This window comes from Protomyctophum parallelum (genome assembly GCF_964188405.1).
Source record: "Protomyctophum parallelum genome assembly, chromosome: 7".
Classification (NCBI taxonomy): Eukaryota; Metazoa; Chordata; class Actinopteri; order Myctophiformes; family Myctophidae; genus Protomyctophum; species Protomyctophum parallelum.
The window spans coordinates 27,528,015-27,549,293 of NC_139705.1; the positions used below are offsets into that span (position 1 = coordinate 27,528,015).

Below are 21,279 nucleotides of genomic sequence, written 5' to 3' on the forward strand. Positions count from 1 at the left end.
AGGGTTTGATTGATTGAACATTAACAAGTGTATTAACAGTAGGCTACAGGTGGAACAGTCAAAGGCTATGCTAAAAGGATAACACAAAAAGCCCCAGCTAGAGGGGTTTGTTTCCATTGTGTTCCATTGTGCTCAACGCATGAGTAATACATAGTAATGCATTACATTCTCAAAGTGGGTGCTGTGGCACCCTAGGGTGCATTGACACAAGTCCATGGGGTGCCTCTTAGCCAAGTTTACCACCCCCCTTAGAAAAGTTTCATGTTTTCATGAGGGAGTGGTTAACCTTTCCTGGCACACCGTTCCTCCAATTGCAGCCCCTGATGTGACTTATTTTGATTAATTGAATACTTTAATAGTTTCTTAAAAAAATCACACCTGTGTGAAGTGAGGGGTGCTCTTATCACTATACTGTATATCATCATACAACATCTCATACTGGCCAATCACAATTTGCGGCCTCTCTTTTCCGTCTTCACTTTTATCTTCAATGTTTGTGTTTCACAGACCTGTAAAGCTGGGCATAGGAGGGGCTCCTCAAAAAGGCACGATGGCACAGATTTATACAAAAATAATGCTAAAAGGATAACCCGAATAAGCCATCAGGGCTAGTTTCCATTAAGATTCATGTGTATTCAATTCATCAAGACATTTAAAGAAAAAGAATAATAGCACAGACTACACAAACATGTGTGATATGAAAAATAAACGTGCTTTTGAATACTTTAATAGCACCTACAGTAGTTAGAATTAACTGAGCAACTTTCATTTGTAATTGAGTAATGTTTCACCAGGCCAGGAGTATCTATACTTTGTAACACTTTGAAACATACTGTATACCTATACTGTCCAGGACCTTCACTATAGGGTCTAGCTAATGTAGCCTGGCTAATAAGCCAGACTCAAATCACACTGTTGTGTAATCCGCCGGCAGGCCAATGGCTGATTCGGTCTGGCATATTAGCCAGGCTATAGCTAATGGGCTGGGTTGGGTGGTCAGTCACCCTAATATGTTGTTGCTAGGATCTTATTAGTCTCACGTTACCAGACTATTGCCTCTCGCAATTTCCAAATGCTTTCATCATACAGTCTGGAGTAACGGAAGAGCTGTCATGAGTAAAATATAAAGCGGAAGTGGAGTCTTTACAGTCGAGCAAACTTATGTGTTTATTGTCATGATTTGGCACGACTCGAGTTGGCTTTGTACGACGCTTAAAAAGGTCTTTAAATAAAAACTTTTAAAAAATTGGGAATTATTTCCTGAGCCGGGCGTCGTCATGAAAGGGGGCGGGACTGCGACGCTCTATTCACTCACAGAGTCTATTTGAGCGAGGTTTCACTGCCCCAAAACACTGTTATTGGTTGAGATTTACACGCTACTATTTATTGGTTATTTGATTGGTTCAGGATAAGCCTTTTTGGCGCAATTTTGCCATTGACACGCTCGCTCCTTGCCTGTGTAGATGAGGTATATGATGACAGTTACAGCAGAGAGAGGGGAGTTGCACCACTCAGTTCACACGGGTGTGATTTTGTATTTATAGTTCTTCTATTTATAGTGACATAGGAATAGAGTAGACTATGTGACAACCAGGTATAATCTGGTGACGACCGGAGAGACCGGTGACAGCCGGAATGTAGACGGCACCCGGGTGAGCAGTATGGGTTAGCGCCCCCAGCCTGTGTCCTCCGTGAGGAGGAAGCCCAACAAACCCTCGTTGAGGAGGGCCATTCAAGCAGCAAGCGGAGCCCGCAGCACCACCTTCTCGCTCGGGTGGAGTCTGCAGAGCCATTGCCCACCACTGAATGAAGTGTCTGGTGCTGGGACCCACATAGCCTGACCTAAGCAGAGACATTTCTGGTCTAGAGGGGCGGGTCGCGCCTCAGAAATGCGCGCACCCTGATTGGATCTCATCGATCTGTCCGTCACCCCCGGCCCCTCCTCTCCCCCCTAGTGCAGCGCTACGTCACATCATTTAGAGCGACGCCCACCCGGAAGGGTTGACTCCCACTTTTAGACTGGTTCAGCCCACGGCTTTTTCCAGGCTTTAATCTTTCGCGCAGACGAAATGAAAGCCTGGGTATCGAGGCTAGGACCCACAGAGCCTAGTCTTTCCATGCGCCAGAAGCGTACCGGCAGAGTAGTTCTGGAGTGGTTCCAACGGATTGTGTGGCCCTGGTCTTTCCCTACTGGGACTGATCAAGGGTAGCTACTGGGACGTAATTCGGGACTTGATCACCTCGGCTGGGTCAACAGAGTGGTATGATGTTCGTGAGACCCGAAACCATGAGCTTGAGATACATCACTGAGGAATGAGGATACGTCCCAGTTGCATGCATGCGATGTATTTTCGTACTGAATCTAATAAATAAAACTATGCTGATGCTCAATAACAATTGTATTTCAAGGTCAACCATTCTTAGTTTTCGGTTACTTTATACTAGTCTGGGCAGATAGTATTCTAGAAAGATCATTCCACAAGGGAGGCCCTGTTTATTTGAGTATAATCAGAAATGTACATTTAAAATGTAGCTACTTTATTGAATCAACTCAAATTCAACTGGCCTGATCAGGTTACTACTTGGCCTTACTCCCAGAACCCACTTCACCCCTGCCCATATGCTTTGATAGGATGGAATGGCTTAGGGTTGACGACGACAGGGTACAGCAACTTGCAATGGGCCTGGTCTACAAGATTTGCTATACCACCAAGATACCCTAGTGTACCTTCCTGGCAAAATCCTTCAACAAAGTCCACAATCACAACACAAGAGGGAGTTCAACAAACCACGTGCAACCCAGATTCGGCTCAAACAAGGGATTAAATTAATTTCGCTCCTATGCCACTAAAAGGTGTAACGCCTTACCAACAGCCATTAAGAAATGTGAATCCCTATAGACTCCTTAACCACTCTGAAAGAGCACCTACGGACGGCTACAATTCCAAACTGGCCCCTGCAAAGTCCCCCCCCCCTCCCCGTTTTTCCATACTGTACATGCTTTTCCCTGTTTTACTTTCTTTAACTGATGATTTCCTTTTCGAGGGGCGCTAGCCCCTTCTATACCATAGACTGTAAAAAATATGGACAAAGCGTTCGCCGGGTCTAACATGAACGTAAAATGAAGCCTGTAATAATATGGTAATTCCTGATGTAAGTCGCCATCTTTCTAGATCCGTTTGGTACCAGCTGGCCATTGGCTGGCTCCGTTTTGGACCAGCTGGCCATTGGCTGCCCAGACAACGAGGCGGGACTTCCCCCCTTCTTCTCCGTTGGTTTTTATTTTGACTCGAGTGGGAGGGGAATCCCGATCATAGACTGTAACGGTAGCCACGCCCCTCAGAACATACGCGATGTTTTTTTTTCTTTATGGTCATTTTTTTAATTAATGGGACCATAATTTTCCAAAAAGAATATTATGACATTAGAAATGAGACTTTAAACTAGTGACTGGAAGAAGAAAGTATCCATGACCATGTTTATTAAGGTAATACAGTCTAGGTGAAGTTGGGCCAAAATACATGGGCCTCTATGGAGCTATGGGGCTTTTTGGGTCCAGTCCAGCGCCACAACAGGCCATTATATGAACTACCGATTTCAAATGAGGCTTCACGAAATATCTGGCTGACTGCCCCCCTGTTCTATACATAGGTTTAATGTTTGTCTTTAGTTCAAAGTTTGTTTAGTAAACACATTGACAATAAAGGGAACGTTTACGTCATAATGTCTCTTTATTGTTAATGGCGTTTAATGTTTGTGTTGTTGGCACCGTTTGTTTTACATCACCATGAGTTAGCCTTTAATATATTACCACCCCTCACTTCACACGGGTGTGATTTTTTTTATTTCCATAGAAGTGTAGCCTATATTTGTACGTCTTTAAATGTTCTGATGAATTGAAAATGGATGATGTAAACAAGTCTTATACTTTTCTGGTTCCATCCTCGTATAGTCTTTGTATTGACTGTTTGAAATGTACCCATTCTACCTATACTAATACAATTTTCAATCAAACGACTCAACAGGTGTGATACACTTCTCTGAGCCCCATGTTATTATGAATGTGAACACATTAATCTATGAGAAATAAGACTAAAGTGAATTCTCTTATCAATATGAAGGGGTAATGCATAAGAAATATTGGCTATATTCTATATTATTAGCTGTAAGACGCCTGAGGGCGATGTCGCGTGTAAGCATCCGCCTAGGTGATACCACAAGACTGTTGGGCTGGCGCTTTGGCATGGGGGGGGGGGGTCAGATCAACATATGGAAAGAATTCTGTACTGAGCGTGTCTTGAGTGTACAGGGTTTGATGAGTTCAGATCAACATATGGAATGTCAGAACAGGTCAGCTCCATATATGGAGATCTAAGGGTGGCAGCAGGGGCAGTGTCTTGAGTGTACAGGGTTTGATGAGGGCACGGTTAGGGCCAGGCCTTAATCTTCGGGCCTGTTGAGAACTCTAGTGTGGCAGCGGAAGCAATGTCTTGAGTGTACAGGGTTTGATGAGGGACCAGGTAGGGCCGAAACTGGCCATGACTCTAAGCATATTCGACCAATCTACCAACACTTCTGTTTCTTTTGGACATCACAATACTTTTAACAGACCGAAATTTAAACACACGAGCCTTCATTTTTGGGCCTGTTGAGAACTCTAGTTTCCTCCGGCTCCGGGCGCGTCACATCAGGGATCTCCATATATGGGCATTCCCATATATGGGCTTAATATTGATGACATCATGAGATCTCCATCCCCGATGTGATGTCACATGTTCATGCCTGGGGTGACCAACCAATCAACTGACTGACAGAAATGCACGATTTCATATTAGTAAATGCGACCTGTGGTCGCAATAATAACCCATAGTTATTAGGTATATTATATACACTACACAGTTATATTAGGTATTCCATTCAAATAGATCAGAAACAATATTCACATAATCATTCATTCATTCATTATACATTAAAAAATATAATAACTTAGATAGATATTAGAAATATTAGAAATATAAAAGTATAATGACTCAAATATTTCTAATAGAAATAGAGCACCGAAGTCTGACGTCACTTTCAGTAGAGGGCGTCTGTCCCCAGGTTCATGTATTTGTTTAGTTGCATTGAAATCCCCATTGAGGCGATTTGAGATCGCCTCATATAACAACTGTGTTTGAAAAATAAACATGTCACCCCGGCCGCTTCACTCATATGGATATGAAGAATCAACTGACTGAGAGAAAACGCTAATGTTACTGCTGCTGAATTAGTTAGATTTTCGCTAGAAGCAGACTGTATCATATAGTGAGTGACTGTTGCAAACGATACAGAGACACCTTCCCGACAATAACGCCGAGACAGCTTGTTTATTTTTGGACCACAACGCTTATAGTAGACGATATTAAGATCACCCCATGTTATTCTCCATAGAGAAATCACTTCCGCGAACCAGGGGAATCGTCGGGATGAGCGAGTTACGTCAGGACTTCGGTGCTCTATACCCTTATATATAATATTTTATGTACATTAAAATAATACTAAAGTCAGCCTGTGACTGTACCTTGGCAACCAGACGTCACGGTGCCAACCAATCGGGTGCTCCGTATCCTCAATCTCGCGCATCGCGAGAGCACCGCGTTAGCTAGTTTCGACTTTATGCTAGCTAGCTGGAGCCGCAAAGAGCTTGATTGATCAGTGTGTGCGTTTAGTTTTTACCTTTTAATAAAACTGTCTGTTTAATTATCCTTTTATTGACTCACTCTTCGCCACCATAATCGTCGGACGCTGCGTTTTTGCACGGTGAGTTGACAACAACATACGGCTAGCGATGTTAGCCTTCTGTCTGTGTTTGTTTTGGAAATCAAACGGACAGTGAATGAATGTAGTTACTAGTAAACATTAAGCCTACTTTAACACAGCTGATACCGTTAATCATTTTAAATATTATGAGTGCGTTATTGTCATCCTAAAGTAAGATAACGGTGCTCTGTTTTATTTAGGCTTTATTTTCTGTTCCGTCGCTTGAGGGTGTCGTTTCCCCCAAAATGTAAACATCCACAAGGCATCAGTATCTTGTAGACAGGTTCTTTTTATCTGTATAAGTGTTGTGATGCATTTTGTGACCCAGCAGCAGCAGTGTCAGACATATAGCATAATAATAGTGTCAGACTGTGTGTGTGTGTGTGTGTGTGTGTGTGTGTGTGTGTGCGCGTGCATGTGCCCCAGCAGCAGTGTCAGATTGTCATGTATCTCTCACAATCTTCATTATAATCATGTAGGCCTATGTATAACGGGTTGCAACAATAATAATTGAAACACCAATTAGGCTATAGCAAAACATGAGGGAGGTGGTGGGTCAGTTCAGAGAAATAAGAGTAAATTAGTTTAGCTGAAATATAATAAAGTAATGGCTTTCAATAACAATATGCACAAAAACGTAACAGTCCTCAAAAGGTTTACTGTAAATCAATTACTGTCCTGGCACTGTCCGTAAACCAAACATAAATGTCCAAAATAAATCAAATTGCCAACCAGTCTATGCTGTGTGTGAGTGTGGCAAGTCTCCTCTTACCACCCTTTAACTCTTCCGCAAAGTCTGTCCTTAATAGAAATCCAAGAATGCAGGAAAATCCATAATGGAAATAAAATTTGTCCACTGGTATTTATTTATCCAATAAGGGTTAGTCTGTCTGTGTGTGCTTACATTCACCCTGGGCCTGGACTCCAACTGACAGAGCCACACTCCCCAGGCCAGGTGCCACAAACATTGTGAGTGCCAGCACCTGGTGCCAATCACTCAATCAGTGTAGTCTGATAGGTGAGTCTTGGGCGGCGTTTCTCCATCACTGCTAACTTGCTAAGACTCACATAGCAATATTTTCACCACTGCCATACCATGAAGTAATAACTCAATGGCTTCTTATAGAAAATTTGAAAGCTTCTTAGCTTATATATAATTCAAACAATACATGCGACTCTGGGACGGGCACAGAGGCTACATATGTATGGGTGTTATGGTAAAAATGTTTGTGACCCAGCTGCAGTGGTTCTCTCACAAGCTATGAAGGTATGGGTGTTATGGTACATTTTGTGACCCAATCTTTATGATTGTTAACTTTCAGATATATTATTATATGTATGGGACTATGGGTGGTATGACTGAGTTTCTGCTTACTGATGCATGTGTCCCTGGCGATGACATCAGGTAACGACCGTTTTCTACATCTGGTCTGCTTTGGAGGCAGGATTCCAGAGAAGAAGGGAAGATATATAACCTCATTGTCAGCTCTATAGCAGTGGCCAGCAAACAGTGTTCTTCTGGATCAGACTAGTGAAGAAACACAGGGAAGGTTGCCGTATATTTATTAGATTAGTCGATGTCATCATAGCCCTACCGTGGCTGTCATATTACGTACATCTGATTGACTTTATTAACAGTTTACAGAAAATAAGCACATGATGATCATGAAAGTACAGTTCAAATACAAGGTCTAAGAGGATTTAAAACCCAAGAAAGCCCATCTGCTTGTTTCCATTGGGGACGGTCCGTCATGCTCAATTCATCAGAGATGATATGAGCCATGATTCTAGGCCCGGGCTAGCAGTGTCAGTGTCTCTCTCTCTCAGACTCTCTCACAATCATCTTCATACCTGTTTTATTCTTCCATAACCTTCCAGGAGCTCAACGATGAGTTATGCTGAAAAGACAGAAGACATCACGAAGGATGAGTGGATGGACAAACTGAACAATGTGCACATCCAGAGAGCCGACATGAACCGCCTCATTATGAACTACCTGGTCACAGGTAGGTAACATCCAGGGGCGTGCACACATAGGTATCAAAGGGGGCTTCAGCCCCTGCCCTTTTACCAGTCTGTAAAACAACTGCCCTCTGCAGGCTACGAATGCAGCATTTACTACATGGTGAAAGAAATGCAAAGGCCCTCCTTTCCATGCCATGCCGAAAGGTAGCATTCAGGAGAATAGTTTTTTTTCCCGAAGTCTCCTGAACTTCAACGCAGCATTTTGCATTGAGTGCAGGGTTGCGTCCCCGAAAATAGCTGATCTACAAGCTCTCAAGCTTGTAGATCAGCTATTTGCTATTTTGGGCCAAAAGTGCCCCTGCCTCTCTAACCACCGGTCACATCCTTCTCATTATGAACCAAATATATACTATAAAGGATTATCTTTTGTACGTCATAAAGAAACAGGAAAAACTTTTGCTGAAAAGACGTTTGCTGAAAATTCAATGTATTCCAAATACTTCCAAACTGTATAATATAAATATACAAATTTAAGTTCCAAGATGATTATCCCCCCCCCCCCCCCCGCCAAGCATATCTTTCACATCAAGTTAAATTGTGTAGCATCAATTTTCCCTTCACTTAGTCAAAGTTTGAACATCCCTGATTGAAGGGGGGAAAAATAATTCATGTCTCAAGCTGTGCTGTTGAACATAAAATTAAAGATTAAAACCCAACACCCATGACAGTTATAAGAAGTATTCGCCTCTGCTACTCATTATGAACTATCTGGTAACAGTCAGGTAGGCTATATCACATATCCTACCCATTATGAATGAACAGGGCTTTCTTTATTGACAAAATGCATAAAAACATAATTATGTACATATCTGTAAAAATGATAAATTACAGTAAAGCTGGAGATCTTATTTCCAGCATGGTCCTTCCTTGGTGTATTAAAAAAATAAATAATTGAAGGGTTAGTATATTTTTTAAATATATGTTTATTGGTAACAGGTTTCAACAATTTAAGTATAGTTTGAACACACCATTTCTTTCCATTTTCTCCTTCACCCCATCCCTCCCCCCACAGTTCTTGGTGTAATTCTGAATTGTATTATTATACTATATTATCGATTTGTCTCGTGGTTCTCAAAGTGTGGTTTGGGGACCCCCAGGGGGTCCTTGAGGGGGTTCCACAGGGTCCCCAGCAAAGCTGGTGATTGTGACGTCCTGCCCCTTGGAAATAGAATCCCGCATGGCAAAGCACACGCATCCAAAAATAATCCAATACTACGTACACTGAATTAAGAGACGAGAAGTCTGCACACTATTAAAGCTCCCACTAAATACTTTTTAATGAGGAGTACAACATTGAAACGTTGTCCTTTAAATTAAATAAATCCCTGGAACCTTGCTAGTCGCCTTTTGTGCGTCTGTATCCACACGACAAGTTATGTGACAAAACACAGCCTTTACATCTTGTGAACTTTTTCAGTCGATCATTCCCCACCATCTGTTCACCTTCTGCTAACCTTAGTTTGGATGCAACATTTATGTAGCATTTTCGAGAAAGCACTCGGAAGTAATTAAAGAGTTCTACTCATCCTTCCTTTTTCTTTTGTTCTTAAGAGGGTTTCAAGGAGGCCGCCGAGAAGTTCCGGATGGAGTCTGGCATCGAGCCCAGCGTGGACCTGGACTCCCTGGACGAGAGGATAAAGATCCGAGAGATGATCCTGAAGGGTCAGATCCAGGAGGCCATCGCCCTCATCAACAGCCTGCACCCCGAGCTGCTGGACACCAACCGCTATCTCTACTTCCATCTGCAGGTCAGTTACTACTAGGGATGGATGCATTTTGCAGTTTGTTTTTGGCAGAAAATTTAGATTTTAGTTTTAGTCATAGTCTTTTGAATAGTTTTCCTTATCTACGGCTGATTTAGTCGACTAAAATGTATTTTTGTTGACTTGATTTTACACTTAGCCGATTTTACAAATAGCCGATCTACAAGCTCACAACGTGTCGCAGCATGCATTTTCAGCATGCAACCAAGTGTAAAATGACTTATACTGGATCTCTTGTCCACTATAGTCCCTTCCTAACATTTTAGTCTAGTTTTTATTTGTTGACGAAATTGTCAATATATTTAGTCATCATAGCTTAGTTTTCATTTAGTTTCCATTTAGTTTGTCAGTGAAAAAAGGTAGTCGACGAACATTTTTCGTCTTAGTTTTAGTCGTCGAAATCAACACTGGGATGGAGCTCGATAACCGAAAAAAAAGTCTGACTATAAAGCTTTATAAGCTTTGGACTTATCAAGCTCATTCTATCGCAATGGAATAGTTCCAATGTTTGGAACTATAGCCCATAGGTACCCGCTTTGCGGCGAAATCAAAGTGTCGCTACTCTCCTACTCTACACTCTGAGTATAGCCAAAGGCTTAGGGTTAAGAGGCGGTCTGCGACTCCTGGGGTCCAGTCTTTACACTTGAACTAGTCTGTGTCTAAAACCTCACATTGGTTGGCTCTCAGCCCAGGTGCTTAGTGTTGGTGCTGGTGCTACAGGTCAGGGGTTCTCAGCCTTTTTCACACCAAGGCCCATAATGTATTCAGCATTTGAGCCACAGACCACCGTTTGAGGACACTTTTGAGACGGGCTGGCGTAGCAGAGTGTTTCCGGTGAGCCAACATGCAACAATATCGGCACAGTTCAGTTTGACCAGAATGGATCAGAGCCTTCATTAGTATGACGGCTAACACCTGTGAAAGAAGTAAGGGAGGGGCCCAATTCCACTGTGCATAGAGCCTATTGTAGGCTGTATGACGTTGGCACACACCACTGCCATTTTAATTGTGTTTTTGTTCCCCCAATCTCTCCATTCATTTAATGGCAAGACAGGTTTCAGAATCACAATAGAACATATTTCAGAACATAGAACTGAACACAAATAAAACGGATTCCATCAGTAACACGAAGAACATAACTTTGCAATGGGTTCAGTGATTAAGAACTGGGGGGGCAGGGAGGGGGGATTATCGAAAAACATGTCAACCCACTGTGGTAAAGACAACCCCTGTGTTCTCACAATGGAATAGAAGTTAATTAAATGCACAGTGCACTCTGCTGCTTTGCCAGTCCTATGCTGTATGATTGCTTAGCCTATTATTGCCTCTGCAGTTCCACTTGATCTTTTAAGATTAATTGCACTGCGCGCGCACATGGCAAACGGCAGTGGCTTTACAAGCCTTTCTTCCCAGTGAGCCACTCCCTGAGCCCTGGCTGTAAATAGGAATGTCAACTCGCATTGTCGACTCGCCTGGTTTAACTGGAAATCAAATGATAGCGATGCAGATGCTCATCGTTATTATCGGAACCATTGTTTGCCTAGACTGCTGAAAAGATGGTCAGTGGACAATGTTTTTCTTAGGCAAAAAGGCATTTGAAACAGTTATTTTTCCACTTGTCAGGTGAACTTGTCAAGTCTCAGACACTTGATCTTGATCACTGTTAACACAATCGGTGCCGGGATGCCTTCAAAATAGGAGCTCTGGGGTGCCGGAAAGACATGGCCGCTTTTACTCTGTTACATTAGGCCAGTCAATCTAAGCTAAAAAGGGGAGTGAATCGTAATCGTTCCTTGGGCTAAAAGCGGCCATAGCCACTTGTTATGTGTGAAGACGGATATGGCCGTTTTCTATTGAATATATTGAATATAACCTACACTTTACAGTCATGTTATTTGGATCATAAAAAAAAACAATTGAATGATTAATATTGCAATTTATTTTGGGTCAAATCTTGACTAGCCTACACGAACACTGAGGTTTATATACACATGAGGGTCCGTGGCACTGTAGGTCCTTGAAATGATTCACTTTGACTGCCAAACAGCACATCTCGAAATGGCTCAGACCGCCAAGGTTTTAGCCCTATGCGGCTCCTTTAACAGTCTAATGCTGTTCATTTTTATTAAATGTTTTTGCCACCGCAGCAGCAACACTTGATCGAGCTAATCAGGCTAAGGGAGACTGAGTCAGCGCTGGAGTTTGCCCAGACACAGCTGGCCGAGCAGGGAGAGGAGAGCCGAGAGTGTTTGACAGAGATGGAGAGGACGCTGGCGCTGCTGGCCTTCGACAACCCCGAGGACTCGCCCTTCGGAGACCTGCTCAACATGATGCAGAGGCAGAAGGTACGGTGGTGGGTTGGTGATGCACCCTGTCTGTCTGCATGCTCCACGTGATGCAGATGGTACGGTGGGTTGGTGATCACCCTGTCTGTCTGCATGCTCAACATGATGCAGAGGCAGAAGGTACGGTGGGTTGGTGATGCACCCTGTCTGTCTGCATGCTCCACGTGATGCAGATGGTACGGTGGGTTGGTGATCACCCTGTCTGTCTGCATGCTCAACATGATGCAGAGGCAGAAGGTACGGTGGTTTGGTGATGCACCCTGCCTGTCTGCATGCTCAACATGATGCAGAAGGTACGGTGGGTTGGTGATGCACCCTGTCTGTCTGCATGCTCAACATGATGCAGAAGGAACGGTGGGTTGGTGATGCACCCTGTCTGTCTGCTCCACATGATGCAGAAGGTACGGTGGGTTGGTGATCACCCTGTCTGTCTGTCTGCTCCACATGATGCAGAAGGTACGGTGGGTTGGTGATGCACCCTGTCTGTCTGCATGCTCAACATGATGCAGAAGGAACGGTGGGTTGGTGATGCACCCTGTCTGTCTGCTCCACATGATGCAGAAGGTACGGTGGGTTGGTGATGCACCCTGTCTGCATGCTCCACATGATGCAGATGGTACGGTGGGTTGGTGATCACCCTGTCTGTCTGTCTGCTCCACATGATGCAGAAGGTACGGTGGGTTGGTGATCACCCTGTCTGTCTGCATGCTCCACGTGATGCAGATGGTACGGTGGGTTGGTGATCACCCTGTCTGTCTGCATGCTCAACATGATGCAGAGGCAGAAGGTATGGTGGGTTGGTGATGCACCCTGTCTGTCTGCATGCTCCACGTGATGCAGATGGTACGGTGGGTTGGTGATCACCCTGTCTGTCTGCATGCTCAACATGATGCAGAGGCAGAAGGTACGGTGGTTTGGTGATGCACCCTGCCTGTCTGCATGCTCAACATGATGCAGAAGGTACGGTGGGTTGGTGATGCACCCTGTCTGTCTGCATGCTCAACATGATGCAGAAGGAACGGTGGGTTGGTGATGCACCCTGTCTGTCTGCTCCACATGATGCAGAAGGTACGGTGGGTTGGTGATCACCCTGTCTGTCTGTCTGCTCCACATGATGCAGAAGGTACGGTGGGTTGGTGATGCACCCTGTCTGTCTGCATGCTCAACATGATGCAGAAGGAACGGTGGGTTGGTGATGCACCCTGTCTGTCTGCTCCACATGATGCAGAAGGTACGGTGGGTTGGTGATGCACCCTGTCTGCATGCTCCACATGATGCAGATGGTACGGTGGGTTGGTGATCACCCTGTCTGTCTGTCTGCTCCACATGATGCAGAAGGTACGGTGGGTTGGTGATCACCCTGTCTGTCTGCATGCTCCACGTGATGCAGATGGTACGGTGGGTTGGTGATCACCCTGTCTGTCTGCATGCTCAACATGATGCAGAGGCAGAAGGTACGGTGGGTTGGTGATCACCCTGTCTGTCTGCATGCTCCACATGATGCAGAAGGTACGGTGGGTTGGTGATCACCCTGTCTGTCTATCTGCTCCACATGATGCAGATGGTACGGTGGGTTGGTGATCACCCTGTCTGTCTGCTCCACATGATGCAGAAGGTATGGTGGGTTGGTGATCACCCTGTCTGTCTGCTCCACATGATGCAGAAGGTACGGTGGGTTGGTGATCACCCTGTCTGTCTGTCTGCTCCACATGATGCAGAAGGTACGGTGGGTTGGTGATCACCCTGTCTGTCTGTCTGCTCCACATGATGCAGAAGGTACGGTGGGTTGGTGATCACCCTGTCTGTCTGCTCCACATGATGCAGAAGGTACGGTGGGTTGGTGATCACCCTGTCTGTCTGCTCCACATGATGCAGATGGTATGGTGGGTTGGTGATCACCCTGTCTGTCTGCTCCACATGATGCAGAAGGTACGGTGGGTTGGTGATCACCCTGTCTGTCTGCATGCTCAACATGATGCAGATGGTATGGTGGGTTGGTGATCACCCTGTCTGTCTGCTCCACATGATGCAGAAGGTACGGTGGGTTGGTGATCACCCTGTCTGTCTGCATGCTGGCACTGCCACTAGACTGAAGACCTGGTAGTGGACAGACAGACCTCTTTCATGTATTTAATACCATTTATAAAACCCACAGACACACTTACGGTAACTACTTTCACCCTGCTTATTTTGGGCACGAAAATAAAAAATGTGATGTCACCGATTGTGACATTGCAAGGTGTTGAGAGCTTGTCATCAAATAACAATTCCTGAAAAGAACATGGGGAAAAGTTATTGAGAGTATTTGTATTGTTTAGGTGTGGAGTATATGTTAAAAACCTTATATTTGTGTGGTTCAGGTGTGCAGTATTAATATTAATGTAAAGGGGTATATATTTCTGTTGTGAAGTTAACCAGGCCGTGTTATATTGGGTACAGGCTTTAGTTACGACACTATTATTGGTCCGACAGTTATTAGACCAACAACCTATACATCAAACCCTAACCTAACCATAACTGCAAGCACGGGAGCAGCGCATGTTCGAGCGCTAGTTCGACCGTTGTTCCCGCATGTCGGGACTAATGCTCCGTCGGAAATTACCATCGGATCCCGTTATATGTGTGGTTTAGACTAGAGTATTAATGTTAAACCTTATATTTGTGTGGTTCAGGACAGGTGTGGACTGTGGAGTATTAAATAATAATGTTAAAACGTATATATTTCTGTTGTTCAGGTGTGGAATATTAATGTTTAAAAAACCTTTTATATATTTGTTCAGGTGTGGAGTGAAGTGAACCAGGCCGTGTTGGACTATGAGAACCGCGAGTCGACACCCAAGCTGGCCAAGCTGCTGAAGCTGCTGCTCTGGGCCCAAAACGAGCTGGACCAGAAGAAGGTCAAATACCCCAAAATGACTGACCTTAGCAAAGGAACCATCGAGGACCCCAAGTGAGAATAACACCCCGTCCCCTTTATTTATGATCAGTCAGTGACTGTGTGAGAACCAGGTAACATGATGTATATGTATGAATTAAGGATACTTCTTTTTATTATTGTTCTTTTCTTTATCTATTTTCTTTAATGACAGCTAAGACTTTTTTTGAGTTAAAGTATTTGTTGTCCTTTTTAACCACGTGAATCAAGGAGAACCAGGGCACAGCGATATCGATCACATTAAAATACCATACGATATCATGGGTTTATTAATTTGTTTAGTAATAAACGGCATCGGATCGGAACTACGGCACTTCTCCTACTGCCCTTCAAACACACACACACACACAAGCTTGCTACACCCATTTCTTTATTGTAGAAATCAAAACAATACGTGCCCTTATTATGTAAATAAAAGTATCTGTATCCTAGCCCTGATATTACTATGGTATTGGATTGAAAAGAAAGTGTGTGCCATCATCGCCCATCTCTAACATGAACCCCAGAGGGGCGCCCGCCCATTCTGGCCGTGAACATTAGCACAACAAAGCATCGCGATCGTCTATTTTCGGGCAAAGACATTTGATGTAGAGGGAGAAACAAAATGGAAGATCTAGTGTAGACCCATGGGGGGCTCCGGTCAACTAAGTATTAAGGTTCGTTTCTGTGGTTAAACAGACAGCGTTCATCGGTCCATATGTGGCCAGGGCACTAAGGCCTGGACACAGAACACCAGACTACGCCACTCTGGGAGTTTCACCCAGAGAATATATGTACAATAGCCCACTGGGCAATGATAAGAAGGGGGAGCAGAGATGTGTAGTTCCAGTGGAAATATATTGCTTTATTACGTTTACTACAAAATGTTCATTAAAACGTGACTTTAATCAAAGGGTCGATATCTAGAATGATCTAAAAATGGCAATAGCCTGCAAAGCTTAAAACCTGTATACCAGTAGCCAGGGGGTGCCAAGGTGTCCTTACTGACAGGAGGAAGGCAGGGAGTGAGGGAGTGAGGGGAAAGAATCACCGCCACCAAGGACGCACACTTCACATCAAACACTGCAAGAAAAGAGAATACAATTATACACAGCACTAGTCCCACATTAAACAAATAGCATGCACTATTTCACCTTCTGCCAAACTGCCGCCGGACACATGCTGGTCATGCCGCTCCTTTCGATAGCGAGCCGCCGTTTGAATCCGCTCCTTAGCACCATCAAAGGCAGTTTGCAGACGTGCTTGGTGTTCCCGCATCCAGTCGTTAACGGCTCCACCCGCGGGTTCCCGGATTCTGCCAAGGAGGAAATCAACAGGGAGTGAGGGTTCTTGACCGAACATTAACAAGTGTGGTGACTCACCAGTAGTTTGATGGATGGTGGTGTTATAGCAGAAGGTGACATGTGGGAGGTAGTGGGGCCATTCAAGCTTCTTGTCAGGTGGGAGTGTTTGTAACAGTCCATGCAATGTCCTATTAAACCTCTCGCACTGGCCATTACCCTGGGGTGATACGGGGTGGTGTGGGTCTTCTGGATGCCGTATACACTACATAACTGTTGGATCAGCATACTTTCAAAGTTACGGCCCTGATCTGAGTGTATGCGGGACGGGACGCCGAACCGGTAGAACCACTCCTGGACCAGCACCCCCGCTACTGTGGATGCACGTTGATCCCGGGTAGGTACCGCTTGTGTGAATTTGGAGAATACATCGGTCATTACGAGGACTTGTTCTCTTCCATCATGGGAACGTTCTAACAGGGAGAAATCTATGGCCAGAATCTGATTTGGTCTGGAAGCCAACAGGTGTCCCATCGGTGTTCTCACAGTCGGGTGTGTAGGTTTGGCTAGAGTGCATCTGTCACACCGTTTACACCAGTCCTTCACATCTTGATACAAACCCGGCCAGAAGCACCGTTCTCTCACCAGGGCAGTCGTTCTCTCCACTCCCTGATGTCCATGGCCCCGATGTAATTGCTGGAGGACCTCCTCTCTCAGGGATATGGGTAACAGCAGCTGGTAGACTGCTTCACCACCATCCGGACGCAAGACCCTGCGGTACAGGAGTGGCACTCGCCTTGTCCTTCGCAGCGTCCTTCGTGGTCTTGTGCACGAACTCTCGGAGCCGACGGACTTGGTTCTGACGCTCCGCAATCATCACCACGGCGTCGCTCCTGACAAAGCAAGAGTACCTCTGGTACTCTTGGTACTTCATCCAGAAGCACGGCCCTTGTGCTCCGTCTTCAGACACTCCGGACAGATGATCTCCAGGTCGCTTCGGCAGAAGATGTTCAGAGGCTCGCCGTGGCTCCGACACGTCCTGCTCTCTGGGGGGCCCCCAGGTGGGGGGACCTCACGCTTCTGGGCCTTGCGCTTGCGCTTCCGGTTGTTGCGACTTGCGGTCGCTGTGCTTTCAGGAGGACGGACGTCACGGGGAACCACCTCCTCCTCCAACGGGCGGACCGCGTCTCCAGGCGAACCGTCACTGACCGAGGATGGTCTGCTCCGTCTGTCGGACGATCTCCTGTGCACGGCGGCCGTCCCAGAGAACATGGTGGCGGCGTTGTTGTTGGCGCAGAGATCATCCAGTGGTCTGTCTGGTGGATCGCAGGGGCTTCGACACACGGGGCATCTCACCTTCGAGGCGATGCACACCTCACAGAAACTGTGCCCACATGGAATTGTCACGGTTTTAATCGCGCTTTTAATCACGGTAAAGGCCAGACAGATGGAGCAGTTGAAGGAATAGGACGGGACGTCACTGACCGAGGCCATGATGGACCACAGCTCTGGGCAGGAGAGCAGAGGGCCACAGGTCTGGACAGGAGTGCAGAGGACCACAGGTCTGGGGAGTTCCGAGTAGACCTATGGTAGTGGATGATGGTAGGTCTTATTTCTGTAGGCCGTTACAATTCCTACTTATGACAAGTTGACAACTTTCAACAGTAGCCTACTAATGTTTCCACTGGAAAAGACTGGGTAACGGAACGTCTCTTCCTTCCAACACTGCAAGAAAAGAGAATACAATTATACACAGCACTAGTCCCACATTAAACAAATAGCATGCACTATAACTAAACCCCAAGACAACGTGACCCACCACCTGTCGGGACTACAACTACAGCACCCTTAGCTACTGGCAATACTATAGACTGATAGGCAGAGCCCAATACTACATTACCCGTTATGTTCAATCAAGCATTTATCAAAGGAAAGGGGACATTAAGTCTGAGATACTTGGAACAGGGCTAGGTTTGCACCAAACAATAAATAAAACAAAACAAAACGAAATCATGAACAAATTAACGAGGACAAAAACAGCAGCAGCAAGGCAAACCAGGGCTTCGCCTAACAAGACAAAAACATATGATTAATAACTTGATTGAACAATGTAAAACCATTAATCCAGCAGTGCAACTGCCTTACCTCTCTCGAATGTTAAGCACGCATGTACATTTAGGCGGAGGACACCCGGCGTGGGCCACCTAGTTCTGGATCCGTCGGCAAAAATAAAAGATTAATTAATATTTAAATAACTAGCCGACCACATCCAAATCTCTACTACAACGGCACAACTCCGCCTCACCTCAGTCAACAGCACATACACCCAGGGCAGACGTGCCCACGGCACGAGAGGACTGAATGACAGACCAGCAAGCAGGGGTCTGCAGAGAGCACCTGCAGAGTTAGGGCAGTACTATAGTAAGTCCAAAGGACGCCAAGCAGCGACAAACATTAAGTACACTTGTGCAGGTACCATACCTTGATCCCGAGACGCTCTTGCATACGACCCCCCGCACAAACAGACAAACAATGTCAGCTACACGCCAGCCGCTACCGGCTCCCATTAATCAGCCTGACGAGGATGTGGGCGTTGCGTTGCTAGGGGCAACCCGTAAAGCTCAACCCACTACACATAGAAGAACATTGATGTGTTGCTCTTTGTGTTTACCATGTATGATCATTCTGTTCTAATGCCAAGAAAGACATTCATGTTTCTGTCTTAATGACAATGGAAGCTACTGAGTCTACATCAGTGGTTCTCAAACTGTGGGTCGGGACCACCAGTTCAAATTATTATTTATTTTGGGATCGTGGCCTGAGAAGTTCGAAAACTACTGATCTATATATGACCATTTATTCACTACAGTGTAATGTTTGGTGGGTTAGGAAGACGGAGGGGGAATCTAAAGGCCTTGACTCACTGTCCCGACTCGCTCATTACAGGCTTTCCATCTCGGAAAGCCTGGTATGTGTTACTAAATTGCCGTGTGATCCGGTCGGGAGCGGATGATATTGTTACGTCATGTATGTTTGTAGTCATCAGGCCGGAACCATAAACCAGAACTTCCTTTCCCTCAAACCGGAAGAATAATACCTTCCCAATAAAAGTGTAGTTTAGCTGATTTCTAAAATCCAAAATAAATATCAATGTGAGTGTGCTTTCCAGAGACTATTAAGCGCCTGTATACCTTTGTTATCCCACTGGGAATTTCTATTCTCATCGCAGGCTACGAGAGAGAACGAGTCACGCTTTTATTGGGAAGGTTATAATCTCTCTTCCCGGTTTGAGGGAAAGGTGGTCAGAATCCTGTTGAAGACACACACGTCACACCACACTCTTGTGTGTTTTATTGATTTTGAAAACGCTTGTTTCCTTAACAGTCAGTCAAGTGAACACACACACACACACACACAGTGCGATACAAGTTGGATATAATAAATATACGGTATGTCACCTTTCTTGCTCGGTGTCCTTTTGGACGGCATGTCAGTGTTGCGTCATTGGCGACGTGCCAAAATACACAACCCAGCTGTGACGCGCAGCAATACCTTTTCATATCAAGGCCCGCTATTTATTCTGCATCACACAGAATGCATCAAAGGTAGCAGATCTGCTGCTTTTGATGGAGCTACATTTTTTAATCCTAACAGTTTTGGACCTATGAGGTTCCCTCCCGACAGAGCAGGCGATATTTGAAAAGGTCTGATTGACTCTTTGGTTTTTCGGGGTCCTTTCTGTTGCAAATCTGAAACATTTGTTTGAAATTAATTAAGTTTGAAATCTGAAACGTTTTACATGTCCGGTCATTAAAAATGTGACATTTGTTTTTGATCAAATGGGAAGAATACGCTTTGGATATATATATTTTTTAGAATTGACCATGCACGTGCTTTTGAACTCATTGACATTTATTTGTAATGCTCCTCTGTCTTTTGAAAACTAGCTTATGGTTTTGTGTTGGGAGGTTTTCTATTTAATGTTAAGTGCGGAGGTGCATCAATACAATGTGTGTGGAAGTGTGAACATGAATCATTTGTTATCTTAAAGGTCGGAGTACTTCACCCCCCCCCCCCCCCCCCCCCAAGAAACGACCTATTTTCTACCTAAATGTCAAGGTTTCATGGGGTGTGGAATTGATAGAGAATAAGTATTTTTTTGGGGGGGTGAACCAACTAATCCTTTAAAACACATTCAGGCCTTTCTTTTTGTTAAATGGTTTTGTGGAAATGACTGTCAGAAATAAGCTTTGGAATGGTTGTGATGAGTGTGAATATGGGGTGAATATGGGGGGTGTAGTAAAGGATTATGATAAGAAATGTTCCTTTTTTAAATTTTGCCATAATATGACAGACTTGTACAAAGCAGTTAGCATTTAATGTAATTTGTTTTGCTGCATGTAAAAAAAAATGTTTATTGTAATATTTTTATGGGTGAATCAGCCATGCTTGTTTATTTTTGTCTAGGCGTTTAATTTTATTCTTTATTTTTTAATACCTGCTGCTAGCTGTCCATCCTTCATTTACTACTAAGGTTCTATTGTCTTTATAGATATTCATAATGGATATTGATAGCTAGAAAAGCTCACATCTTTTATTATTCAAAAGTTTATAAGATCAAAAGAATTTGCAATTGAAATAAACATGACTTTTGTGAACCATAATTCCTGACGTTGACGTTTCTATTTTAAAATTTTTATAAGCATTATTTAAATACTGGAGTTGAGAAATAATAAGTGGTGGCATTAACAGCTTCTCTTAATAAAGTATAACGTACAAGAATAAATACATTGAATTTTCACCCCAAAGAAAAAGGACAACAGAAAACAAAACAAACAAACCTTAAATACAGGATCAATAAAAGTTGAAAAATAAAAGGCAGACAAAAACAGACAAAACAACAGTCCTACAAACTTTATAAGGTCCTAAAAATTATAAGGGTAACAAGACAACTCACCCCGTTTCTGTTTTCCTCCCAGAACTTTCCCCAGTGAGGGGTGGGAGAGGCTGGACAGCAGACGGCTGGACTTTCTCTAACTATAAACTTTCATGACAGCAGAACAGCCTAAGTACAAATATAATTTATGAAAAGCTACTACAGTGAAGTCTGTTCACAGAAGTTGTTGTAGGAT

At 44.4% G+C, this 21,279-nt stretch overlaps 1 protein-coding gene across 2 annotated transcripts; it reads left to right on the plus strand.

Annotated features, from left to right (window-relative positions):
• Positions 1-5,663: 5,663 nt before the first annotated feature.
• On the plus strand, positions 5,664-17,198 carry LOC310861810 (glucose-induced degradation protein 8-B homolog). 2 transcript variants are annotated; one of them, XM_083769453.1, is made up of 6 exons: positions 5,664-5,799; positions 7,245-7,349; positions 7,678-7,805; positions 9,376-9,572; positions 11,735-11,932; positions 14,713-17,198. In XM_083769453.1, the coding sequence occupies exons 3-6, from the start codon at positions 7,688-7,690 to the stop codon at positions 14,884-14,886; spliced, it is 687 nt and encodes a 228-aa protein (XP_083625579.1). In that variant the 5' UTR covers positions 5,664-5,799; positions 7,245-7,349; positions 7,678-7,687; the 3' UTR covers positions 14,887-17,198. The 2 variants fall into 2 exon arrangements, with proteins under 2 accessions (XP_083625579.1, XP_083625578.1); XM_083769452.1 differs by lacking the exon at positions 7,245-7,349 and having other exon boundaries at positions 14,713-17,182.
• Positions 17,199-21,279: the final 4,081 nt, after the last annotated feature.